The 26553-nt window shown below is 41.5% G+C and overlaps 2 protein-coding genes across 6 annotated transcripts; both read right to left on the bottom strand.

Moving 5' to 3' along the window:
* Window positions 1–181: 181 nt before the first annotated feature.
* Window positions 182–17076, bottom strand: prpf8 (pre-mRNA processing factor 8). Of its 3 annotated transcripts, none has more exons than XM_054795016.1 (43): window positions 16954–17076; window positions 16281–16404; window positions 16022–16190; window positions 15740–15904; window positions 15413–15631; window positions 15127–15339; window positions 14913–15038; window positions 14668–14773; window positions 13408–13598; window positions 13208–13327; window positions 12888–13077; window positions 12668–12787; window positions 12381–12515; window positions 11556–11685; window positions 11115–11311; window positions 10822–11028; window positions 9418–9581; window positions 9208–9334; window positions 8875–9067; window positions 8548–8735; window positions 8190–8428; window positions 7927–8073; window positions 7635–7845; window positions 7410–7526; window positions 7064–7311; window positions 6788–6967; window positions 6539–6674; window positions 6235–6404; window positions 5960–6089; window positions 5699–5845; window positions 5421–5581; window positions 4981–5172; window positions 4597–4834; window positions 4356–4484; window positions 3789–3902; window positions 3518–3691; window positions 3193–3386; window positions 2841–3080; window positions 1927–2068; window positions 1696–1836; window positions 1426–1565; window positions 937–1139; window positions 182–765 (listed from the first exon to the last, which is right to left on the bottom strand). In XM_054795016.1, the coding sequence occupies exons 2-43, from the start codon at window positions 16390–16392 to the stop codon at window positions 611–613; spliced, it is 7020 nt and encodes a 2339-aa protein (XP_054650991.1). In that variant the 5' UTR covers window positions 16393–16404; window positions 16954–17076; the 3' UTR covers window positions 182–610. The 3 variants fall into 3 exon arrangements, with proteins under 3 accessions (XP_054650991.1, XP_054650990.1, XP_054650989.1); XM_054795015.1 differs by having other exon boundaries at window positions 16848–17051; XM_054795014.1 differs by having other exon boundaries at window positions 16853–17051.
* A 753-nt stretch (window positions 17077–17829) lies between these two features.
* Window positions 17830–26553, bottom strand: aifm4 (apoptosis inducing factor mitochondria associated 4). 3 transcript variants are annotated; one of them, XM_054794238.1, is made up of 19 exons: window positions 26417–26553; window positions 23911–24046; window positions 23715–23824; window positions 23526–23635; window positions 22993–23037; window positions 22833–22914; window positions 22649–22761; window positions 21227–21313; window positions 21057–21148; window positions 20850–20980; window positions 20649–20764; window positions 20508–20579; window positions 20362–20425; window positions 19175–19251; window positions 18987–19104; window positions 18814–18912; window positions 18664–18739; window positions 18478–18582; window positions 17830–18221 (listed from the first exon to the last, which is right to left on the bottom strand). In XM_054794238.1, the coding sequence occupies exons 2-19, from the start codon at window positions 23991–23993 to the stop codon at window positions 18188–18190; spliced, it is 1614 nt and encodes a 537-aa protein (XP_054650213.1). In that variant the 5' UTR covers window positions 23994–24046; window positions 26417–26553; the 3' UTR covers window positions 17830–18187. The 3 variants fall into 3 exon arrangements, 1 of the variants encoding a protein (XP_054650213.1); XR_008573150.1 differs by lacking the exons at window positions 18664–18739; window positions 18814–18912; XR_008573151.1 differs by lacking the exons at window positions 17830–18221; window positions 18478–18582 and having other exon boundaries at window positions 18814–18908.

Here is a 26553-nt window from a genome sequence, read left to right as displayed (position 1 = left end):
CCAACACATACATACATTTTAAAATATCAACTGTAAAAACGCAATACTTACCATAAATGCTCCAATTGCCTCTATCCATTAATCAGTCTTCTATATTTGCCGGGTGTGTGGCATGTATGGTATAAGCATGTGATAGTCAAGCACCATAAAATACAGTACCTGCATTCATTTTCATGATAAGTGAATGTATAAAAATTGTCATCTTTATTTAAAGCCAAGCTACAATATCACAGAATAGCAAGACAACATAACTAACATGGTAATAAACAATATTACTTGTCAAAAGGGCAGGAGTAATCCCTGTAATTCAGTAATTCTGCTTCTGAAACAACCCTAAAATATTACACAATAGTCCTGTGTACAAATAAATCAGACACAAATGCACGTTTCATGTATCAGAAGCCGTTCAAAACAAATACTGAATTTTGATGCAGAAGTTTTACTGCAACTGGAAGGGACTGTTGAAACCAAACTGAAGAAAATATGTGAAGGTTAACAAGACAGGGTTTCTAGTTTTAACATTAAAATGTCCAAACAGTGTGTGAAGTACAATTTGTTTTTTTTTTTTACATGACTTATTCTTGGCAGGGCTACCCACAAATGTGTCAACTCAATTAAACATGTCCTCACGATCAGCATTGTAGATTTCACCCTCTTGCAGTGAGGCAAAGTTTAGAAAGTGCGATGGTCGATGGACTTCATGGTAGAACTCCTTGGGGTTGGCCAGCTGCAGATCGTACTTCATGTTGGGGTCATGGCGCACACCTAGATGACGGGAACAAGGTGATCAGTTTCTATAATCTCTATAACCTGAAAACTAGTGACTAGCTGCTAACCAAATAGAAATATTCTAATACTGTGAGATGACAGCTATCTTCAAACTCAAGAACAGTAATCTTAAAAAAGAGGAAGGAAAGAAAAGTCAAAGCTACTGACCCATAAAGTTGTAGTTCCATGACACTTGGCCTGGCACCATGAAGAAGCCCAGGAAGCGATCAGAAAGCAGCATCTGGACTCTCTCATAGTGGGACGGCAGGTAGCCTTTAGGGTTGTTACCCTTGTCCGTGTTTTGTCTGCCCCACTCATAGCCGCTGGGTGTCAGCTTGTAGGCCGTGAGCGTGCATGAGCCGGGTGTGAAGCTGCAAATGAGAGCCTATTAAATACCGGTACTACCTTACCAATTAACCATTCACTTCTGCTCTCGAATAATTTAACTTCTGCGTTCAACAACGCAAACAGCATATATTCTTAATTAAGCTGCAAAAAAGGGAAATCCTGCTCTTCTCGCCACCGTTATTGTCGAGCCAGGCTTTCAATTATATTTCATTTTTATATAAAAAAAAAAAAACAACTTTGTATTCTCCCTCTCTTTGGTGCCCCATGAAAGCAAAAACACCCTGAGACACAATGTTGGTTTAAGGTTACCTGCACGTAATGATGATGGTCTTTTCTCCATCCCAAGAGGGGTTGTCAGCCATAACTTTGGCATGGGTGGTGACATCTTGGGGGGACAGCTGTGGTGACTCATTAGGTTGTGTGTGGATCCAACCAAGAGGCTCCATTTCCTTTTTTTTTTTTTTTTTTTTTTTTTTTTTTGGAGGGGGGGGTTTTGACAAAAAACAAAAAAAACCCACATTTTAATAATCCTTTTATGTTATATACCAGCGAGAAAATAATTTTGCCTTGGTCTCTTACTTTCAGATATTCATGTCCTGGCAGCTGATTGGGCAGGTGTACAGTCTGGTGAGTCCCCCACTGAGGTACCATGACAATACAACGGATCTCCTTGACTTGCGGGTTGTCAGCTGGACTGGTGCCATACAGGTAGCCTGCAATCTGAGAAAAAAAACAAAAATCTTACTACATATAGTAAATGTTTATTTTACATAGATATGTCAAATCATAATGTTGACTACCAGGACATACCTGTGCTCGCAAGTCTGAAATGCAGATAAACTTCTTGAGGACATTCTTGGGCAGGATGTAGGTGTATCCTGTCTCCTTAATGTCATCAGATGACACGTAAATGTGGTTGGTTCGGAGATGGAGATTAGCAGCAGATATAGCCCTGAAGAAGGTACAAACAGCATTAAACCAACTCAAAAAAACAAAAAAAACATTTACAGTTGTACGTCGCAATTTCACTCTTCAAATTTTGAGGCTTTGCTCCGTTTTTTGTAAAAATAAATATATTGCCGTTTTGTGGTTGAATACAGCCTATTACTAAAACAAAAAATTTAATGCATTTTTAAGCTAATTTTTACTTATTCTTTCCCTAAATTAAGCATTTAAAAAAAAACAGTGAAATGAACAAAAAACAGGACATTCGTAAGATGCATTTAAAGACGTGGTATGTGGTATTTTACACTGGTCACTAGGCGTCAGTAATGTTACTCTATCAATGGGTGTATTGTGTAGTTCGGAGCTACTGTTTAGAGGGTGGGCTATGGAGGGCAGTGGTGTTCTGCCTGCTATGATGTTCAAGAGCTTTTAGGAAAGGCCATAGAAGAAGAGAACTAGGAAGTGTTGAACGGTTCATGCTGTGTTTTAAGCATCTGCCTGTAAGACATGGCGCCCCTGTGTCTATTTCAAATAAAAAGGCTGACTAATTTACAGGCACCGTGATGACATTTAGAAGTTTGTAAACAGGTTTTCGATGCTCCAACTACAAAAATGTTCCATTTATAAATAAGGACTCCTACTTTGTGAAAATTCACTTCTCATGGTCAGGTCTGGGACCAATTAACCACGACAAATAAGGGATGACTTGACTACATTTTCATTGCCTGGTTAACAACTTACTGTTACTTTGTGTACAATCATTTAACGCAGAGACATACCTGACCCTCCATTCGGTTTTGGAGGAGAAGGTCTGCGTCTCATAGTTGGAGGTGGTGGATGTGATGATCTCATCACCGTGTTTATTGACGGTGCGGGTCTGTGTGGCGGTGAGTTGTGACTGCTCTTTGGTCTGCTTCTCAATCTCAGCAATTTGCTGGCGCTGCTGTGAGGGAGCCGAAATTTCCATACCGAGGATAATGTCACGGATCTCCGACTGAGTCAGTGAAGCCACATTCACACTGGAGGGGGAGAAAAGAAGACGGGTCGGATGCTAAATTCTTTTGCCCTGCTCGCTTAGACTAGAGTTGGATACTTGAAATACTGTCCAATCAATTCGACTATAACACTTACTTGTTCTTTTTGCCATAGTCAGCCAGAATAAGGTCTTTAAGTTGCACTTCCACCTTGATCCACTCCTCGTCGGTGAGAGTGGGCCAAATATGATGGGGTTCAGTGATGGTTGTCTTGTCAGGTTTGAGGATCACCTTGGCACGGTCATTGTTGACATGGAGTGCTCTGAGGATCAGAATGAGCCGCGAAAAGGCCTGGAGGGTACAAATCACTATGGTGAATAACTGTTCAGTTGTGCTTTTCACTAATTTACATTTAGGTAAAGAGGCACGTTGGGGAAGAGAATGAGAATTCCTGCACATTTGTGGTACAGAGTAAGACTCACTGTGTAAGACGAAATGGTCTTAAGCCAGTCATCGTAAAGGTTGAACAACACCATCTGCGGCTCTGTCGCTTTAAGGATCAGATCTCCAAACTTCTCTACCTTCAGACACGCCTGGAAGGGCAGCTGTAACTCAGACCCCTTGATCACAATGTTGGGGAAGTCAAGCAAGTGGACCTGTGTAAAGACAAAGATGACATTAGAAATGCAAGACATGTAAGCCAGCGGAAGACACTGTGCTAATAATTCACCAACGCTCATTAGGCAGTCTTACCTCCAGAGGGTCCAACATGCCCTTCCTTGTCACAATGATCTGCTTCGGCTGCTCTTCCACTGGGAGAGAGCGAATCAACGCAGCTACTTCTTCAGCCGTCTTCCACTTGGCCAGCTACAAAGAAACTAAAGTCTTACAAGCAATTTAAAAAAAGAGCTAAGAGGGTACAAATGTTTATGTAATAGAGTTGAACCACTGTGTCACTGCCATACCCAAACCTACTTTAAACGTGACTGGAATTCCTATAATTACCACAATAGTAATGTTAAGTTCAATTTAACAGGTATAATAGTGATTAATAACAGTGATTAATATTTTACAGCATTAAAAACATGAAACAAACAGTCATCTTGATGTTGGTTGAAAATATACTGTATGCAGGAAGCCGAAAACGAAAGTTGTGTTTTTACTCTTTTACATTTACATTACTCATTACCTAGAAACTGTGCCAAAAATAGCAAAGAGTAGTGAGTGGTGTGTTTCCGTGATTTGACCTCCAATGTTAGAAGGAACTAAATTCTGTAGCACTTAATTCCAGCATCAGCTTCACTGACAGCAGGGTTTTACCTGTCCCAGACGTTTTTGCCCAGCCCACACAGAAGTGTGAATGATCTTAAGGAAGAGCTGTCCCGTCCTTGGGTTGAAGATGAAAATGGCTCCATTGATGGGTTTGGTGGTCAAGTTACCCTCAAAGGTCTGGTGAAATATGAAAAATCGATCAATACATTTGACATGGTATATTACTTATTGAATATAAGCAGACAATCGTTTAAAAGAGTCAGAATGAGGAGCTGAAGTCAGCACACACCTTGTGGATGGTGACTCTGTAGACATTGGTATCATCCACAAACCAGATGATTTGGTTAGAGAAGAGTTCACCATAGTTCTGTGAGGACAGGTAGGGCTCAGTGGGCTCTGAGGAGTAGAGTTGCAGACCCTTGCGGATGCGCTCCCTGAGCACATACAGGGCAGGGTTGGCCTTCATGATCTTAGCCATGGCCTGCTGGATCAAAGGCTTGCTGCCAGGGAACCAGTTTCCATAACCACTGTACAAACAGAACAAATGCAGCATGTGAGAGCTGTTAGCCAGAAAACCAAAGTGAGGAAAACACTGAAGCAGCTCTAATAATTGTAACAGTTACCACATCATGCATATTGAAGCATTCAGGGATAAACAACAAACAATACTAACCTGTGAAGGTTGTAAGCCAAGTCGATGGCAATGAGCACCCCAGTTGGTGAAGGGTAGATACTCATGTTGTCAGTGGTATAGTCTAAGAACTTGGCTCTGGCGTAGCGCTCAATGTCATGCGAATCATAGTCACCCCAGCGCAGCTGAATGTCAATCCAGTATTTTTGGGTGGTGGTGCTGTCCATCACATCCCTGCAAGGAGATCAGCACATGTGTTTTACATAAAGCTCATACAGAAATTTCCCATTTCATTTCAGAGATATTGTAGATCCCTGCTATTCGCGAGGATTAAGAGCACTTCTTTAAAGTAAGTATAATATTGCTTCTGACCATTACTCAAGCTCGCCACAGTACACTGTATTATCTTCGGTTATGTATTAGGCAGGGATGCACTGTATGCTATAAAAAGATATGTTGTTGTTCTATATGTTGAGTCATACTTTGAGTCAGCCAGCAGAGATGGTCGAGAGACATTCCACTTGTATGATGCAAAGAGGAGGATGTCAGCACAAGATGAGTTCATCTTGTACGACTTCCTGGGGTGGATGGTCTCCTTCTGCACAGTCTCAATCTCAAGAGCATCAAGTTCCTGGTCAAACACCTGAAAGCAAAAACACATTCATATGTACCAAAATTATTTGGCAATGTAGTCTTTCATTCCCTGTTTCTCCACACACAAACACCTTAGTCAAACCCCCCCACCCAAAAAACAACATACCTGACAGAGATCCATGACGATGCTCTCATGAATCTTTTGCCACAAGTGAGCCCTGAAGATCTGAATGAGGGAGATCTTCAGTGTGGGAATCTTTCCGTGCATAAAGATTCCAGTCAGGTCAAGTTGCACCTGGAAACCCACATATACCTAAAGAGGAGAGAAACACTATTAGCTTGTGAAGCTTTTAAGCCTAAAAAATATTACTTTTCTAAATCACTAAAGTGAGGAATAGTTCCACTTGGGAAGCCTGGTGGGACTAACGTTGGCTCTGTTGATTGTAGGCGACCACCAGAGAGTAAAGCGACGGTTGGGGATTTGGTTGAGACCAGATCTCTGGGCATTTGTCAGCTTCTTCCACTTCATGGACTCTTCAAAGCCACTGGCCTTCTCCCTATAGTCCAGACAGACAATTGATGCCATTTTAATCAAATTAATTATAGGAACAAAACAAAAATTCAATCTGCTGGTTAGTAGCTTAGTACAAGTATGAAACACTTTTGGCAACATTATTTTCAACAAAAAACATGATTTCTCACCAAAAGAGACCCTCCCAAGTGGGGAAATAAGTGCCTTTGAAGAGCGTGTGTTCCAGGATGCCCTCGACACCACCCAGAGCCTGAATCATGTCTGTGCGGTAGTTGTTGAGGTTCCATAGTTTCCCATCATGCCTCTGATGGGTCCACCAGAACGGATTCTGCTTCAGCACCTGCATCATTCCAGAACACAGATGCATTCATTTTCAGGCTCAGATCACCATTTAGTCTTAAATGCGTCATTATAACATCAGTCATTAGCAGCTGCATTGTTCAACACACCTCAAGGCTGACAGGATTACTTTACCTGGTATTGTTTAAAATCCGTCCTGACTCTCCAGCCTTTATCATAAGCTAGTGTGTGTCTGTCTTTTTGGAAAAGGGTGTTGATACGTGGGATTCCTCTGTCCCACGAGTCCTCCAAGTCTTCCAAAGTCAGACGCCTGCAAGACAGAGACAATGGAGCAATTTGGTCTGTGAATTCAAGGACTTTTTTTGTGTGGTCAAAACAAAATTAGAAATACATGTGGCGCAGATGATGACAAGCAGAGCATACCTGTTCTGTGCAATGGCCTCTTGCCTCTTGAGGGCATACTCTGCCCACACTCTCTGGGAGTCGATGAACTCACTTTCCCATGGCTGAATGTAACGATACAAGTTTGGAATCAGTTGGTCCTCTTCATGACTCATTCCAGACCTGAAATGGGTGATACCCACATCTGTCTGCTTGGACCACCTGGTGAGAAATGAGAAGGAGGTTAAGACCAACTTAATTAGGTCATAAGGACAATTAGTTTAAAGCTTCAAGTAAAATACATGGGTGCTGGCTTACCGCAGATCAGACTGTGGGATCAGCACATGGCCCATGGACAACATGCCCAGGCCTCCCAACTCTTTGGGAGTGTAGAAAACGACAGGTGGGAAACGGCTAGGCATTTTGGAGTTCAGACCAATCTTGATACGTGTCTGAATCTTGTTTTCACATTTGACCAGTAGATCCAGGAGCTCCTGGGTGTTGACCACCGCTTCACGGAAGTAGGTCATCAAACCAATGAGAGCTGTGTTCCATTTGTTCACAATCTGGGAGGCAAAAAACAAATGACCCATGGTTTGACCAGGACTGCTTCCAACTTTTAATACTGTCATTTGAAATCTTTTGAATTAAAATGTTCGCTGACCTTTGTGAATGTGGTTGAGCCAGAGGCCATCAGGATCTGACGTACTCTGTTGTGAAAGCGCTGCATTGATTCATCATCCACACGTAGGAAACATTGAGCTGTCCTCTCTTTTGTAACCTACACATACAAATACATAGAATACAGCAATAGTACAATGTCCAAAGCATCATTGGGCTGTGCAAGTGAAAAGCCTGGTACTGGTCAATGAGGATGTCATTTCCTCACCTCATTCTGCAAATTCCAGACACCGTCCTTATGAGTGAACTCCTCATAGCTTGTTCGACATTTGGGCAAAATGCGGCACTCAAAGCCACACATGTTAAAGAGCAGGTTGGGGTTGTCTTTGCTGTAGACTGACACAAAGCTGTTCTCCCACTGGACTGTGGTCACAGACCTTGGCAGGCGGTTCTTTATGTCCCAGAACACTGCACGGCCACTGAGATAAAAATGAAGAGTGTTATTCACCATATTTCAGTTTAAACAGCGTACTAGTGTCAATTAGAGGCAAAAGACCCACAGATTAACATCATGCTTCATCAGCCTCATGCGGGCGTCACGAGGCCAGCACTTCTTGTTGTTGTAGCCCACAATGTTCTCATTGTTGGGGTCAGGGTGCTCTGTCAGATACCTCTGAATGAGGTCCCTAGCCTCGTCAGCAGAAAACCTGGTGAAGTCACAAGCAAAGATTTACCAAAAAATGTGGCATACAGGGTAACTAAGCAGGAGGAAAAAAGGAAATGCACATTTTGAGACAATCTACAAGGGCTGAGATAATCTAACCTAAAGAAGATGTGAATGCGGTCGATGTAGCGGCAGTACAGTCTGATAGGGTGGGCGCTCTCTGTTGCCGTATCTTGGAAACTGAGGAAGTCGTTGGGCATCTGAGGTGGACCTGCCATCTCGCTGGCACGGTGCAGACCCAATACTAGCAGATCCATAACTAAACCATAGTACTGTACAATGAATGAGGCAAACTGGAGTCCCCGGATGATGCCATAAGAGTTTGTGTGGTTCATGTCCTACAAAACAATAATAATAATAAAAAAAAAAAACGTCAGACTTAAAAAAAATTTGTAATACAAGACAACATGCCTAACGATTTAAGCATTCTTTGAGATGATTAAAAGTGATAGATCACCTTGTAGTTGATGACCACATTGTTCTTGGCTGTCATGTAATCAGCAATGTTGTGGTCCACAATAAGACGCAGCAGCCTGTTGAGCAACGTCAGATCTATCTTCTCATACATCTTCTCATAGCGTGACTCAAGCATCACATTACACTCTCCTTCTGCAGTTTCCCAAACATCTTGCAAGTTGTTGATTCCTGCGAACAACAAGTATAACAAGTTAGCCTTATAGCCGAGAGATGTAATGTTGTATTCCAGATGTTCAAAATTCTGAGCTGAAAACATGGTCTGTCCTGTTTATTTGAAAATGTGTACATGTAATGGCAGAGGCTTGACCTTGGCACCACTTGTAGACAAGCAGTGGAGGTGGTTCAGTGTCAGCTGGTTTGATCCAAGGTGGGAACAGCCGTCTCTTGTCTGCTTCATACCACAGATACTGATCAAGGTAGGCATCAGTGATCTTCTCCAGTGGCTCCACGTCATACACTGGCACCAGGTGGCTGTATAGGTCCATGAACTCAATTCCCACCTGCACAAAAAACAAGAACAGTGTAATTACGGTGAATGCAATGGAACATCTGATTAGCTCCTCAACGATCTGTTAATTATGAATCTAGTTTGTTTAGTGTGGCTTGAGAACAAAGAAAATATAAATTGTTAGGTCCTGACCTCTTTGAAGGCTCGCTGGGTGAGCAGGTGACGCTTGATCCTGGACAGAGCTTCGTGGGGATTGTCATAAGCCTGCTCTATTAGTCCGAGTTCTTCTCTCTGAGACTGGTTCAAGCGAGACTTCACACTAGAACACAAAATGTCAATGGCACATCCATTAAGACATCTTATCGGAGTGGAATGATGACAAAATGTTGAATGTCTGCTGACCTGTAAGCCTCTTTGAGCCTCTCCAGGGCCAGGATGAGCAGCTTGGTGTCATGTTTGTATGACAGTGGAGGAAAGGGAATGGGTGAGAAGCGTCGACTCTCCAACCAGTGAACAGTTGTGGTGTAGATGGCTACAGCTTCCTCTGCTGTGATGTAGGGGCCATCCTGCAGGCAAATCATAACCCCCCTTTTACAAATGCGATGATATATTTTTTTCCCAATTTATCTTGTTTGACATCAAAAGGAGTCTTTCTGTGTGATAAATTGACAAGTACTAGGGATGTCCCAACCCGATCTTCAGGATCGGATTGGTTGGCGATCCATTGTATTTTGAAGATCTGATAATATTGGCTTCCGCCACAAAATCTTGCTGATCCGGTTGCTATATCACATTTGGAATTCTGAGCCACACTCCAACATGGTAGGTGCAGTAATGTGCCTCAAAGCTGGTTGCCACTCGACTCCCGCCACCCCACCCAACCGTGGTGAAGTTAGTTTCACGTTGGTTATTCGGCTCCATAGCTACAACGGTAGTCCCCCCTCACTCTGCCAGGACTGCTGTGTCATTGTGCGGGGAGCTCGCACGCAGTGGCGGATCTACGTGTTGGCCAATGGTGGCCGTAGCCACCTTTGGTCACTCTCAGGCCACCCCACTCGCCATCTAGACAATTCAGGTACCAACTTAGACACCTCATGTGAGTGATGGTCTCACCCTGGCCACCCCAATGAAACATTTCTGACTCCGCCACTGATCGCACGGGAAGTGCTGCTCTAACCGCTGGTTGTTTACACTAGGGACTGTCAATAAATTACTATCTCGCTTAAGAGTTTGTTAAAAAAAAAAAAGTAATATATTCTAAAGCACACCACAAATTGATCTATAACCGTGTCAAATGATTAGTCCTTCCCTAAAAAGTATTTTACACGCACATTTTTTCCCCCAATTTTATCATTTGATTTTTTTTTGACTGGATGTACCTTTTATTGGATACTGACTGAGGTTTGTTACAAAAGCCAAACAATATTGTTGGTCATGATGTGTAACAAAAAAAGTAAAATCATCAATACTTTTATTATGATACTATATTTTCATAACCATATTAAATTCCACAAATTCATGTTTGTTATAAAAAAAATTATAAAAAAAATAAATAAAAATAAAAATCGGTTCCAATGGTATAGAAAATACTGTATCGAAAGCCAAAAAATGTGCATCGGGACATCCATAATAAGTAGCAAAAAACAAATGAACTTGACCCTTGAATTTAATTAGAAGCAATGTCACCATTAAATTCAATATTCCTCCAGTTCTTACACACAGGCTGTCAAACCAATGCAAGTGTGCCTCTGTAAGAGGATTTCACAGAAGAGTAAAGTATTTACTGTTTTTGTCTCAGCGCATTACCTTCAGGTAGTTGTGCTGTCTCTCTTGCTCAGCTTTCAGATACAGACGAGTCAGTCTTCCTAGATTCTTTTTGCAGACAGTCTTGTCTACAGTGGCTCCGCGACGGATTCGCTCACGGTTGTAGTGTGCAGTGTTGGTCCACCAGTCAGCTTTGGCCTTCACATAGCGCAGAATCATGTTCTCAATGGGTGTGGGCAAGCCAGGCACCTGTGAGAAAGATCCATCTTTAAATTTATGATCCATTATTCCATGTTTAGTCATTTCAGCATGACAAAGGCTTGCGAGGTACCAACCTTCCAGGGGATGTTGGCCTTCCAGCACCTCCAGGACTCGCTGAGATGCTGCAAAATAGTCCTGGCTTTGTTCTGTTTAATGCCCTCAGGCATCATGTCCAGGATGTCGTGCATCACAGCAGCGCGCAACTCCAGGTCAAAGTGAGACTCCACGCGCTGCTTAGTTACTGTCTTAGCCACACCCTTGGAGTGACGTCCTGTTGGCAAAATTTTAAATAAAATTGTTTGTGCTAGGTTTCAAAAGTAGTTGTTTACACATATTCAGACTGCAAAACCTGTCATTAGGACAGCAGCCATTGTCTGAGTTTCCCCACATTTAAATACCAACAGTACGCAGGGTTATAGAAAACTTCTCTGCAGGTTTTGGTTTTTCATTACCTCTTAGAAGATATTTACCCTTGACTACACCGTTATGTGGTCAAATATTGTATAATGGCCCACCTTCAAACTGCCTGGCCAGCAGATTTCCGAGCCATCTCTCCAGGAGCGGAGTGATGCCCCTCATGAAGAAAAGCCACACCCTCCATCCTGGTGCCCAGAAGCCACAACCTGGTCCCTTGCCTACGGGACCCTGATTAAAAACAAACAACACCCAAACAAATCTCAAAATTCCACCCCGTGAAAATGTATAAATTGTTTTAATTTTGCATATACTTATGATTCCTTTAAAAAAGTGATAGTGTTCCCTTGCTCCATTGCGTTTCACCTTTCGCAGACTGTTTTGCAGATTTTTCTAGTGCACTTTTAGTGCTTTTTGTTGTTGTTTTTTTTTTTACAGCATATGAACACTGTTAAAAGGCCAAGACTGGCCCTTTAAAAAGAATTGTATTGTGGAAAGTTGAGTGTTATCATTCCGTGCTTTAGTACGAGGCAGAAAGAAAGAAACAAGAGCAATATGTTTTAACAAGGATACAAAAACGCTACAGCCGAATGGCATGGTCAGAGGAGTGGAATACACAAGAGTCACTTAATTTCTTGTGTCCAACCTAGTCAGTTGATCAATAAAATTCAAACTAAATTTGAACTTTTAGAGTGTTTAAACAAGAGAAATGTGAGAAACTGTTAATGCCTGTGTGAGAAAAGTGTATAAAGTCTATGGTGAAGGGATTTACTGCCTTAAAAAATATAGTTGGCTACTTTGCGAATTTCACTTATTGCCAGCTATTTTGGGAACCTATACCCCGCGATAAGCGAGGGAACACTGTACTTCCCAATTTTAAATGAAGGTCAACATTCATTTGTTGGAAATAAGCAGCTCATACTTACAGTATTGAAACGGTAGTAGATGAGATGTTTCAGATCTTTGCACATTCGGATTTGTCTCATTAGCTTGTACTTGTAGCGATACATGCCAGTCAGCTGTCCCACGTGAGCAAAGATGTACTGCAGTCCATCAGCCAACTACAATACACAGACAAAATCATCTTAACAATTGGCTTTTTAAATCAATCAAGTTTGGTATTAAAATAATGCAGTTATTTAATGGTTAACAAAAGGGCATGGGGATATTAAAAAATATATATATTTTATGTATATTCTATAGTTTATATGACCTGGAAGGCATCCACATTTCCTAGTCTGTACTGCACATGGCTGTCAACCACCAACTTGCTGAGTCGCAACACCTCTCTGCACAGGTGGAAAGCATTGCCAAATCTGGACTTTTTGCGCTCCTGGGGAAAACAACAAGGTGTCAAGTTGGTAAAAATAAGAAAGTATGACACCAAGAAATGACAAATGCAAATGACTAAGAGTTAGGGTTTATGTTTGCACCTTTGTGGTCAGTGTCTTGACAGGCTTCAAGTTGAAGTTGTAATCAAGATGCAAATAGTTGAGGTTCTTTCGATGGATAAGCAGATTGAGCATGTTGTAGCCCTGTCTGCAGACCTGCAGGCCAACCTCCACCCAGTCCAGCTTGGTGGACTGAAAGAACTTGGTGGCCTTGAAGGAACGGAACAGATACCTGGAAGCCAAACAACAGTTCTTAACAGCAAGCCTTAGTTGATCAGCGAAAAGGCTTAAAAAAAAAAAAAAAAAAAAAAAAAAAAAAAGGTACAAATATGAGACCGCAAATAGAAATTAAAACATCACACCTCTTCTTCTGGGCCTTGGGTGGTCTGTGTTTGAGAGCATTGAGAACATAATACTTCAGCAGTTTCTGATAGGACACACGCACTTTCACGGGCTGTCCAGCGGGGCAGTGCTCACGGTACCTGTTAAAAATAAAACCCGCCTATTTAAAAAAAAAAAAAAAAAAAGATAACTGTTTTTATCAACAAGTTGGCCTACTTACCAGTTCTTGATCAGAGGGATATCAATGGCTCTCCTGGTGCGGCCTGAACGAAGGTTAAAAGGTCTTGGTGCCCAGAGCAGAGCGATGCCATTGGCTGTGTTGTCAGTGTAGAGTGGAGTCTCCTTGAGGAAGGGCTCTACAAACTCAGGAAGTTCAAATTCCTCGTCATCATCTGGTAGCGGCTCTTGACTCTGAATGGAAGCAGGTAGTAGCAATTACGATGTTAGCACAGTCACATGGAAGAGCTAACCAAAAGCAACTTGACTCAAGAATCAATCATAGGTCATCCTCGTGTTATGTTCGAGTTCAGAACACTAAATATAAGCATGAAATAAATGAAACCATAGTAAAAAAATAAAAGCTAAAAGCACTAGCAACCTTTCCATCTCAAAAGGACCACTACATTGCTTATTTATTTCACTTTCAGAGACAGTAGTTACGTGTACTGTAAAGAGTTTTGTCATATCAGAGCATCTGTGAACGTGACGTGTGTCCTGACTGTTTGTGGCTGCGTGCAGAGAGGACAGTTGAGTTTGCTGATGTTTTGGCTTGGTTTGGTTGATAGTAGCCGTTGCGTTCCTGCAATATAAAGATTGTTGATTGACCACCTCCTCATCATTCTTACAACAGCCGGGTAAACATTACAATATAGTCTTTATCCTTAATGATGGCCACGAGAGTCAAGCGATTGAGACAAGTGCGGCCACTATTGAGCACATCTCGTGTTCTTCCACGGCGCATCACGCTGTAACTTCTTCTTGAGCGAGTCTTGTGTTTACAACCCGTATGCAACAACGAAACAAAGTAACACGGAATGACGTAAACTGAGGACCGCTTGTACCGCTATATATATATATATATATATATATATATATATATATGCTGCTATATGTACTCGCTGTCAGGCTCTATAACACCTGCACCACCTGAACCATGTTGTAGTCAATATGCATTTCTTTACACTGTACTCTTTACTTGCGTATCTTGCTTGTCATCAGGTCTGGAAATAAAGTACAAATACAAATATATGGCAAAATGTTTGACTGACGGCAGACCAAATGCAACTGCAACCGGTCATAAATAAGCCATCATCCATTTTAATATTCCTCCAGTTCTTACGCACAGGCAAGCAGACCAATGCAAGTGCGCCTTTGTAAGAGGACTTAATGCTCAACTTCAGTGAACTAAAAGCAAAAGCTTCTGAAGAATATAGCATCATCTTTCGCTATGCTAGTCCATAAAAAACAGTGGCACACCTACCTTGACTGAATGTCTGTGTGAAATGGGGTTGATCAGCGGATCAAAGTAAAACGCTGGAAGATCTGGGTCCTCTGTCTTGATGAACACCACATTTGGCGTATGGTACCTGCACAAGAATCAACTTATTACAACCAGCGGGAAACAAATGTAGTAATTTTACTCTTAAAGATAAAACATGCATACAACCCAAAACATTTTTGATTGAGTCTTATACTAACACCCCCCCCCCAAAAATCTATTCTTACCAGGTGAGGTGAACATGGTGCGGCAAGTTGTTGTACAGGTAGGGGAATGCAATTTTGTACTCTGTCCTAATAGGCTGCCTGATGATGATTTTGTTAATGTCATTGAACTCATTCCAGTCTTCATCCCTTTAGGAGGAAAAAAAAACATCAGGTCTAGCACATAAAATATTTTTTTGCTTGGAAGCACATAACAAGATCTGCTTAAGGTTCTCACTGGAGGTTAATGTCTCGAACAAGTGGCTCAAATTTTGGTCCACCGGGTATGGCCATGTTTAAAGCCTTGGATGTAAAGAAGGCCTTCAGGTCAAACAGGTAGAAGTAGTTGAAATCCACCAAGTCTGTGAGCAGCTGGTTGGCCAAGCGATACAGTGTTGACATCATGGGGAGTGTGAACTGCCAGCGACGGTAAGAGGTGCCATTCACAAACCTGAAAAATACAGGTAAAGCCAAGTCAGAGATTTGTTTGCATGTAACACAAAAAGATGTCAAAAGGCCCTTACTTTAAAGTGTCTTTGAGAGGTTGGTGCTCGTAGAACCATTCCGCCACCGAGCCATCCTCCTCTGGGTCTAGCTCCATCTGAATGGCCTCCAGTGGTTCTACATCCAGGATGTTATCTGCATAATCCAGCGGCGGCTCCTCGTCGTCGAACGGCGGAAAGCGCATCCTTTTGAAGTGTCGACGGTCACGCTTCTCTCGACGCATCATGATCCACATGGTGCTAAGGAGGAATACAAGTTCAAATGTAGTCAAATAACATGCAACATTCGAAACTCCGTGTGCATGAAACACTCGCACAGTATTTCAAGCATAAATACATCCTTCTTACCCCCACTGGGCGATGTAGACTGGCTCAATAACCCATGGTATTTCATTCACAAATGAAATGGCTCCAGTGATGTGGTAGAGAACTGGCACATCTCTGATCTGTTCCCAGGGCATTGGCATGTTCTCCAGTAGTTTCAGAACTGCATGGGGCATGTACTTGAGGGCACTGTTTAAAAAACAAAGAAACTGGCTAAGTTTCACTAATGTACATTACATTCTGACGACATTAACACTGTAATCAACAATAATCAAGCAGTAAAGTGAAAGCTTTTAGAACTTTTACCCCAAGTAGACCCTCTTGTCATGCCGGAACTTTCTGTTGGTCATGTCACCATGGTCCCTGATGATCTTACGGACATGCTCAGGTGGCATATCTTCCTTCTGAGCATCCACAAAGCCAAACTTCCTTTTCTCAGAGTAGCGCTTTGCCTGCAACTGCTGCCATTTCCTCGCTGTATGGTTGGAAGACATTCAACATATAACACGATTCCACAGAGACCAAGAGTGCTTCAGAAAAAAACAACTGCAGGTAGTGAGCAAACCTTTCTCTTGCAATTTCTCCTCTGTCATGTAGTCTGGGACCTGAGGTGGAAGAGGTACTCCTGGAGGTGGAATCCCAGGAGGGACTCCTCGGAAGGGGAAGGGAACTGCCATGGCGCCTCTTAACTACAAACAATGCAAATGAATTAAATGCAATAACTTCCATATCGTGCAAAAATACTAAATTATATCTTCAATTAAATACATCTAAATTCGATCTATAAGAAAATAGCGCTTATTAAGTGGTTTAATAAGAGTACAGTAGACAGAAGAGCAAATGGGCTAACATTCGATTGTTTAGCTAGCGTTAGGTAACAAAATGGTTCCATGGGTCAAAAACGTATATACAAAACAATTTGTGCGAATATCTCGGTTTACAAATATAACCACAATGTGAAACAGGCAATTCTACTACTACAGAATATATAATAAGTCTTTGTTTTGAGTTTTTCACTCGGTACGATAATGGCGCTAGTTAGGCCAAACGTGGCTGCGGCGGTCGGGTAAGCTAAAAGCTAACCATTTAGCATAGCTAGGAAGTTACTAGCTAAACACAAAAAACACCTTACCTCACCTTGCTACCTTAGCAGCACCCACGATTATTTGTAACGTGGAGGAACCGTTTATCAGCCACGCTCTCGTTTAACAAAACATGTTTCTTTCAAAGAAGCTTGCCTCCAGAAAACTGCAACACACACACACGAGCGACGACGGCCACACGATGTACGCGGTCTAGTTGAATTCACGACCACAACTACGTCACGTGAGCGTCTCTTTTGCTACTAAACCGCTGGCGTAGTTGAGAAACATGCGCAAACGCCACTCTGAAACTACCCGGATAATTGTATTTCCGGCTCTTGACTGCTCTCTACAGCCTTGTGGGGTGTACAGCACAGTACATTTCTTGTCGTATTTTTTGCCATTACTGTACTGTATTTTACCGGTGGTGTACAGGCCTGAACACACAACTTTATGTATACATAATGCTCACAAAAAATAAAGTTTAAAAGAAATCTGTCAGCCACTTACAAAGTGTTGAACACTATGTTACGGGCATTGCCTGGACAGCTATGTAATGGGGGCTTGTATGACCTTTGGCCGGGAGAGAGAGAGACTGGATGTGGTGTGTTCGGGAGCCGCTCTCTAGCGGCCGCGTTAAACAATAAAAGTTGTCAGAAGCAACAGGAGAAGTTTTCCTTCTTTACTGAAGTCAGGTCGCCCTTACTACAGTTCGGAGCTGAAACACTGACAGGTTAACAACTAATTAAGTGCTATACAGTACATTTGCTTGTAATTCGATATTGAACATATAATTTTGTACGTAGCTTTTACTTTCACCTGATTGTAAATAGCATCTGATAATGTAGTGGTAGAAGGATGTATGAACATAAAAAACAGCAGATGCACAAGAATATTAGAAGTAGACATGATAATCAGTTACCGGTATGTGTTTTACAAGACTAATTTTGTTCAGCACATACAAAGATGATAAAACAGTGACGAAGAGCACCAAAATGGACATTAAAAAAGAAACCAGGAGTCTGCCCAGAGTTAGTTATCGTCACTTTAATAAATAATCATCATGAAAGACCATTGACTGCAAAATTGGAGCAGTTTACAACCTGAGTATTAGTGATATTTCGACTGTCAAATTGTCAGCCTTGTCATGATATCAGTAACACACTAGACATGAGACTAAACTGAGTTCAAGCAAACGGCAAATGTAAACAAAATCATTACTTGCATGTTTCTTGTTTTACCTGATCTTCTTATGACTACAGTACACTAATGCATCTTCAGAAAGTATATTGTGGATTGCAGTATAGTATATAATAGGAATCAACTGCCAGTCTGGAAGATTAGATAATTGATGGGTCAAGACGATATCCTTTGTCAGTGAGAGGGCAATTCAGACACCTTGGAGCCAGGTCAGGTCTTCAGATCTGGATAGAGATAGGAGTCATACACAAGACATTTCTTATTTACAGAGATAACTATTGATGATATAAAATTACACGCCATCTCAGTCGGGTTTTTGTAGACATTTACGATGCGGGTAAAACACTAATTCTGCTCTGTATTTGAGAGGAAATTGATCTTGTGAAGTCCCGGAGGCAATTATTCATTTCAGTGACTATCCAACTCTTGCTGATGCAGTAACAACATATGTAGTGTTGTTTGTGTGAGTGTACAACTCACTGAGCCTGTGCTCTTGTGATGCGCTGGCCTGTTGCCATCAATTCCGCCAGTTTAGCCACAGCGGGATCAAACATTAGGCTGGCCGCCGCCACCACCGCCTCATCTCTGTGGAACACAAGGACAGACAAGAAGTCGGACATCATACGTCATGTCATTGTCAGCTAGTACGTCAGGACATCTGCTTACTTAATATAAAACGCCAGGAACTTTCTTTCCTCCACTTTGCCTTTGAATAGGATTTCTGTGTAGCCTTCCCCATACCCTACCAAAGCCAATAAGATTACAACTTGAAACGTTTAATCTGAATGTAGTTTAGAGGATTTAGAAGACCTCTACCTGTGTATCTGATACTTTTCCCAAGCAACACAGTCCAGAAAAAAGGAACAGACTCAATTTTGGTTGGTTTATTTAACATATTGAGGGCGGCAACTCTTCCTGAGGCAAAGACAAACAACGTTAGTTTAATGACGTTGATCCTAAATTCACTATAACAACCAACAAAGTCCTACCTTGGGCTTGTGACATTTGCCAGTGAGCAACATTGACCATGTGATCACCTCGAATAGTCAGAGGGAAGGAGGTGACGTCCCCCGCGCTAAAAACATCTGCTACTTTGGTCTTCATGAACTGAAGAGGAGACAGACATGTCGGATAAGATACGTGACATGGATTTATTTTCATTCACTGCGGTGATGACCTTGTCTACAATGACTGCCCTTCTGGAATCCACCTCCACTCCACTTCCAGTTAGGAAATCTGAATTGGGAATCACACCTGAAAACACACACACATCCACAGTGTCAGTCCATGTCAGAATTTCTCCAACATGATTCTTCATCTCCAGCGAGAGAGTTACATTTTTCTCGAGGGTTAATTATGTGTCTAGCTTTTAAATGTATCATCCAAGTATTTGGCCAGTAAATGTAAAATGCCAACATTATATTTACAATATAAGATCATATTAATAGTTCATTTAAAACACAAACGAGGGAACGCTCTATACCTTATTTAATTGTTTTTACTTAACATTTATTAGGTAAAGGGACAGACGGTTCAGAATATAAGTAAGATGATGTTATTATGCAAAAGTTTCACTCAGAGCTGAATATCTAGAATCTTTCGCCACATTCTGTATTATCATAATTTTTTTAAAAATCACTTTTTTTTTAAGAGTACCTCGAAAGTCAGTTAATTACATTACTGACATTTTCTCAATTTAAACTCATGATGTGCTTTCTCTGTTCTATTGTTAATAAAACATAGTCAAACCTCAGTATTTGAATACCTCGGTTTTAGACAAGAAGTTTCAGCCAAATTTTCCCCTTGTTTTCATACACTGTCTCAGTTATCACACAGTATTGCACGTAATAAACTAGTCCGTTTGCCCTGTACTGTATCATTCCGTGGAATCGAGAACCAAAGCACGTTGCTGATTCACTTTTTTTATTGAGTGCTACCACTAAATGTGCCATGCGGCCAAAAAAAGTTGCCAGTGCCAGCGATTTGGTAAAGAAGGTGAGAAACACTCGACTTCAAGAAAAAGTACAGCGATGGCGTCCCCTCCCCTCCTCCTCCGCTCCTTGCCGTATTCGGCAAAAGAGTCTTCAGTAAAGGTAATAGTGATTATTTTGCATTGTTTGCTGCATTTGTTCGTATCTTTGGGTGTTTGGAACAGATTCATTGAATTTACGTTATTTCTTATGGAAAAAATTGTGTAGGTTTTCATCTGACTTTTGGGAAACTATAACAAGGAAAACTGAGATCCAACTGTATTACTTCATGAGATACATCTTTACGACAGTTTACTCATTGATTCCACAGGTGATAAAAGTTGAATCTTATCTTATAATGTACATCCTGTAGCAATTCAATAGAATTCCTTACCTATTCCTGCAATCACCACATCAGCTTCCAGAACTGCGCCACTCTTCAGCACCACCTCTTTCACCTGCAAAGAGGCAACATTTTACCTCCAATATCCAAAACAAATTGAGATTCAAATAAGCTGCTAAAAGGAAAAGTAATATTACTGAGCCGTTTTCCCCTCTGATCTCAGCGACGCTGTCGTTCATGTAAAACGTCACATGATGTTCCTCCAACATCTTTAAAAGGGGGAGCAACAATAAACACCCTAACATATATCACATTCATCTGTCCCCATTCTTTCTTACTTGCATGGTCATCTGGCCAATCTGGGAACCCAGAGAGCGCTCATAGGGATATCTGGTGGTTCCGACAACGGCCACACTAGATGCTTTGTCTGCTAGATAGGATGCCACCTCCATACCTTCAATTACAGGTAAATAAAACACGCAATTGAGGTGGGGAACCACAATGCACATGTATGCATTTACACTGAAAAACCTGTCAACCTATGAAGGATGCTCCAACGACAACAGCCTTGCTGCCCATGCAGGAAGCATGGATCTCTTTAGCGTCTTCGTAACTCTCCAGCAACTTAACTCCTTTCAGGTCACTACCGGGACAACTGAGTGGCCTTGCTCTGTGGACACCATGTGTTTGTATATAGTATTCATCTTCACAATTTATAAAGGAACATGCTGTTGAGTAAGACTTGCCTGCAGCCTGTTGAGATGAGGACCTGATCATAATGCAGCAAAGCGCCATCTTTCATCTTCACTGTTTTATCTCGTGTGTTTAAAGTCACCGCCTGCATCGCAGTATTGGGACCAGACAACGTCAACCTAACATATCACACGTTCTCTGTTCCATTTTGTCTCTTTATCACCTCTTGCTGTGTCCGCACTTCTATCCCATATTGTTGAAAAAAGTCACTCGAGCGGAGGATGATGCTGCTGCTGTCCACATTCAAAGCCTGAAAAAAAGCGCAAACAAAAAAAAACAGCTCATGGAACATAGAGAAATGTACAGTACTGTGGAAAAGTCCACCATTAAAGTTATTGTTTTAATGAACTTATTAGACCGCAGTCATTTTTACATAGTAAAACAGTAAATACTGTACCAACTCAAATAGAAACCCAGAATAGAATATAAGATGACCCTTCTTTACCAAGACAAAATTAGGCAAAAATAATCTTTTCACATAGGAGTCCGCAATTGCAACATACAAAACAAAATTTACATTTTGCCCAAACCTGACACCAGCAAAATGTACAAAAGACACGCGTTGGCTGTACTGACAACGTACAAAGTCTACGGCTCAAAAATCAGTACGTCACACGAGCGCCCTCCCTGCGTTTCTTGTGTATTTTTGCACGTACACCGGCTGTAGGATCCCGCACGACCAGTTGTGACCTAGGCTTTAGGACCAAAAAAACTCCCATTAATTCCTCCATAAGTTTAAAGTGATTGCTGATTCATTTTATTCAAAGCAAAATGTTTTTCCAACATTTACCGACTGATCAGGTGATCAGAGGAAAAGTCAGTTTTGTATATTTATCTTAATAATTACGTTTTCTTTAAGTTATTTGGGGTTTCTGATTAAAAAGCTACTACCAAAGGCTTTTAAGAAGATGTTGTATTAAACTGGTTGTTTTGTGTTGACCTACTGAGTTAATCGGAAGAAGTTACATTTGTAAATTTGAAATATTTTTGAATTGCACTTTTAGTTTATTTGAAGAGCTGAATCAGAGCAACTGAAAGATAGCTGAGAAATTTTAGTTGAAAAATGTCCACAATTTGAGTCGGCGCTTGTCATTAATAGGTTACGGTGTGTCCTGCAGCCAAACCAGTTGTGAACCACTGCTGATAGATTTGGTAAGCACTGTAGGCCAACATACAGTATATGTACTGCATGCTATGCCATGCAAACGTCTTTCTGGTAACCTTTCATTTTATTTTCACTGTGTCCCAAAACCTTATTGTAACGTTTTGATGCGTGCTGTCTTTCATTTTACTTTTAGAATATGCTGTGGGGTCAATAGATAACAAGCTGCGGGCCGCATTATGAACACCCCTGATGTAGAGTCTCCATGTTTCTGGACTGTGGGAGGGAACCGGAGTTGCCGGAATACACACACAAGCCATGATTTGAAACCTGAACCACCTGATTGTGAAGCTCATGCTAAACACACGCACCACTGTGCTGCCCTTATGGTCTTTATAGGGTTGCTACAACAACAAGCCATCAGTGCCCTAGGATATTTACGTACACTATATCTCGAAAGACAAAAGCACTACAGTGTCTTACCTTACTCAATTTGGGCTTGTCAAACGGCGGTAAAGTGTCTTTGGTGACCATGACGATTCGACCTTGGTAGCAGTTCTGACGCAGCGTCTCAGCGCACACCAGAGCAGCAGGGCCTGAACTCACGACACATCACCAAAGAGTGTACCAGATCCATCCACAGGCTTAAGCGCCCATTCCTTCTTACCCCCTCCTATGAGCAGGATAGTGCGGTTGATGTGCGGTGAAATGCTACACATTTCCTTCACTCTTTTCGTCAGCGACAGAGTCTGAGGGGGGAGACATCGGGTAGTTTTAAGAGAAATGTGGCAGAATTACTTCCATCAATTTAATCTGCCATGACTTGCCTTTATGTTGACAGAAACGTACACCTTTCCTTCTTGTACGTTGACCTGTGACAAAACGGTAAATAAATTCAAGTCGTAAATGTAGAAATGAAAACACTTGCAATAAAAGACATCACATGCTTCTGCTTGATTACCTCCCTAGCCTTTATCTGTTGAGACTCTTAAAAATCAAACATTATGTACACATGCACAATCTAATAAAATACTGTACCAAATATTGTACCTTTACAAAGATAATAATGTTGACTTTTGATTGACACTGATAGCCTTATCAAGCCATATAAGCAGGTAATTAATCTGGTAAAATTCTTTCTCGTATTGGAGCTCATGTGGCTACCTAGGCACACCTAATGAAGTGTCCTGTATAATGGACATATTGTATATATTGCATATATTGTATAATGGATAACGGTTGTCAGTGCACAGCAAAAATACGTTGTACCGCATTTTTAAAAAGATAGATGGAGACCACTGATTTGTTCATGTGTCCCAAATGTCACTTTAAATACAGTAAAATGTTGAAAGTGTTTTACCTTGTAGCAAGGCAGAGAGTCCAGACCTGGATACTCCTCAATATCTCCAGTTTTCACATTGAAGCAAGCACCATGAAAGGGACATCTCACCTTGTTACCAACCAATGCTCCTGCATTATCAAAGAATACGCATTGTAAAAGATGCATGGTGTCGATGTGATATGTTACAATTAGGACAATAAACTTTACCTTTAACCAGGGGGGCGTTATAATGAGAGCACTGACTTCCGACTGCACTGTAGTGACCCTCGGTGCGGACAAGCAACACCTTGTGGTCTCCCAGAGATACTTCTTTCATCCTTAATCCCAACAAATACACGTGTAGTCAAGCATGCCATACCATTCTACTGTAAAGTCTCCAATAAATGTTTGTAATGTGACGTACTGGCCATCACGCAGGTCGGCTTCATGACAAACCAGTTTCGTAACCTCCTCGACATTGTCACGGGGTCCTTTGCTCTGATTCATACTGTCAAGACACGGATCACCTGACGTGAAAGAACCGTTGTCGAGTGGAAGGACTGGAATTACAATGCAAACAACAAAGACTGAATAGAACCTCTGTACTTCTGTGAGAACTTCCTTGATTTTTTAAGCACAAAAAATGCACTTTGTTTACCATGTTACATGTGACGTTCTTTATTTTTGTGTTCTAAAGATATAAAAACAGATAAAAGAGACAGCTCATTACTGCACGTAATGGGACACACCTGTGCCGCCTACAAAGGCCACTATTAAAACACCTCCAACAAGGTTTTACATACATGCTGTGAGCATGTAGTAACAGGTACATTCATGATAACATGTACCGTAAGTACCGTATATTGTCGTATTTTGGTCCTTTTAAAGAGGACTATTATGCTTTTCCTTTTTTCTGACCTATAAATGTTGTTACAACACATCAGATAATGAGGTTTGCGCATTAAGAAGTGAGACCTGAAAGCAGTTTTGGACGGCTCTGCACGCTGTGTTTTACAGTGTTTTTTAACACAGCGTTCCACTGACATCAACGCAACCCGGACTTCCTTATATGGGCATGCCCAGGCACACCCTGTAGGCCAGCTCTGCTTCACTCTGCTCTGTTCACCGTGTTAGCACATACTGTATCTCTCCCAGGAAATGTTTGTTCAGGTTTGCCTAAAGAGGCAAGCATCAAGCAGAAGTGGTTGGAGTTGATTCCCGGCCAGCAAGAGAAAAATATGCTCATCTGTCAACGCCACTTCACACGGGACTGTTTGCAAACATAGGCCAATACGGAGCTGGACTATCCGCCAAACTGTTGCTGAAGTCTGACGCCTTTTCAATGTTACTTGGTACGTTACTTGGTCTTGTCGAAGAGACAGAAGAGCAAAATGTAAGTAACAATTTATCAATGTCCTAACTGTGTTTATTTTGTGTAAGTAATCGGACAAAAGCGGTTGTCTGTGTAGCATTATAGCGTGTGCATACCGCGAGCGGAGGGAGTGTGACCAATCGCAGCGGAGTGGGCTCGGCGGAAGGCGTACCTTGAGGAGGGCCGTGGATGGACTAAATTACACAGACCGTTTGGGCGGGAGGCAGGAAACACTGCAGGAAGAGGTGCAGAGTCTGGAAGATCTAGAAAGCTTTATGTGTGGGTTATCGTGGGTAGCTGCTCTATAGGAGTCCAGAACGCAATTCTTTAAGCATTACCGAAACGTCCTTCCTGTGTGCATTGATTTCTCATAGCTACAAAGAAACCAACAGCTACACTTACATTAACTTTTCCAAGCTCAAAAATAAAAACGTAGCAGCAGCTCCAGTATGTAGCTCTGCCCTTTGGTAGTGGCCTGAGGCGTTGTGAGCGAGTGTGTGGTGAAACTAGTCGCTAGCCGGCTAGCGGTGTGGCGTGGCGAGGTGGCAATACGCCACTAACGTATACATTACGTAGTTTGATTGGCGTAACAATGTTAATAAGAATAATAACAATGTGGCTGTAGCTTGGTTAATATGCGCATTGCATTATATGCAAATGGAGCGTTGTTGGCACTTTTTGTAGTTTGGAGTTTCAGAAGGCTTTATAGACGGAATAGGTGTTTCCCATTTCATGCGTTCTAAGCTTCATCTTTGTATCTGTTTTTAGATATTTACAACGCACAGAAAAGACGTGTTCATGTCTTACTGACTGTGGATGGGCAAAATTCCAAAAGTGCAGTTTTCCTTTAAGGGTTGCATTTCAGATGTGGATGTGATACAATTGCAAACTAAAGAAGCACCTGGAGAGCGCAGACCTACGCCAAGTGCCATTGTTCCCCCCATACTGTGATTCACACTAAAATAATAATCCTACATTTTTTGGATCAGTCTTCAATATTACGTAGAACCTGTTGGAAACTTGTCCTGTATTTTTTTTCCAAGTGCTCTGACTATTTTTTGTGGAGTTGTATGCACAAATGCCGAAGATGATCCTATGTCAAAGAATAACTTAAAAAAAAAAAATACACCTAGTCAAGTCACTAGTCAAGTGCATAGTGATACTCAAGTATTGATAATACATCATGTACATAGGGACGTTTTCTTAAACATTTTTTCTTTTTACTTTAAATTTGTATTCTTATTTTAATTTTGTTTGTACTTTGTTTGTGGACGCTACTGTATAAAAGTAATTTTCAGCAAAAGATCAATAAAATATCTCTTTAGCTTAACAAACGACGTTCTTGCACAGTTTCTGTGGACATAAACGCCAAGGGGAATATTGTTATAATGTAAACAAATACTGCTGGGCATTTACTTTTACTTCATTGATAGTAAATTGCATTGCTCTCGAACCATACCGTATGTTCCTTGCACTACTACGGAACCATCAAAAACAGAGCTTTTAACCGCAGTGGACATCTATTTAAAACACAAGAGCTCAGTGATGCTAAACTCACCTTTTACTTCCCCGCGATACGTTGATTGACACAACCGGAACTGGACGGTGTTTACAGTAGCCGTGGTGCGTTCAAGAACATTTAACAGTCGAGTCTCGTGCTTTCCTCCTGCTTTTCCGGTTTTAAGCTGTGAGCGC

Source organism: Dunckerocampus dactyliophorus, chromosome 12 (assembly GCF_027744805.1).
Source record: "Dunckerocampus dactyliophorus isolate RoL2022-P2 chromosome 12, RoL_Ddac_1.1, whole genome shotgun sequence".
Lineage (NCBI taxonomy): Eukaryota > Metazoa > Chordata > Actinopteri > Syngnathiformes > Syngnathidae > Dunckerocampus > Dunckerocampus dactyliophorus.
This window is presented reverse-complemented; position numbering and strand designations above follow the sequence as displayed.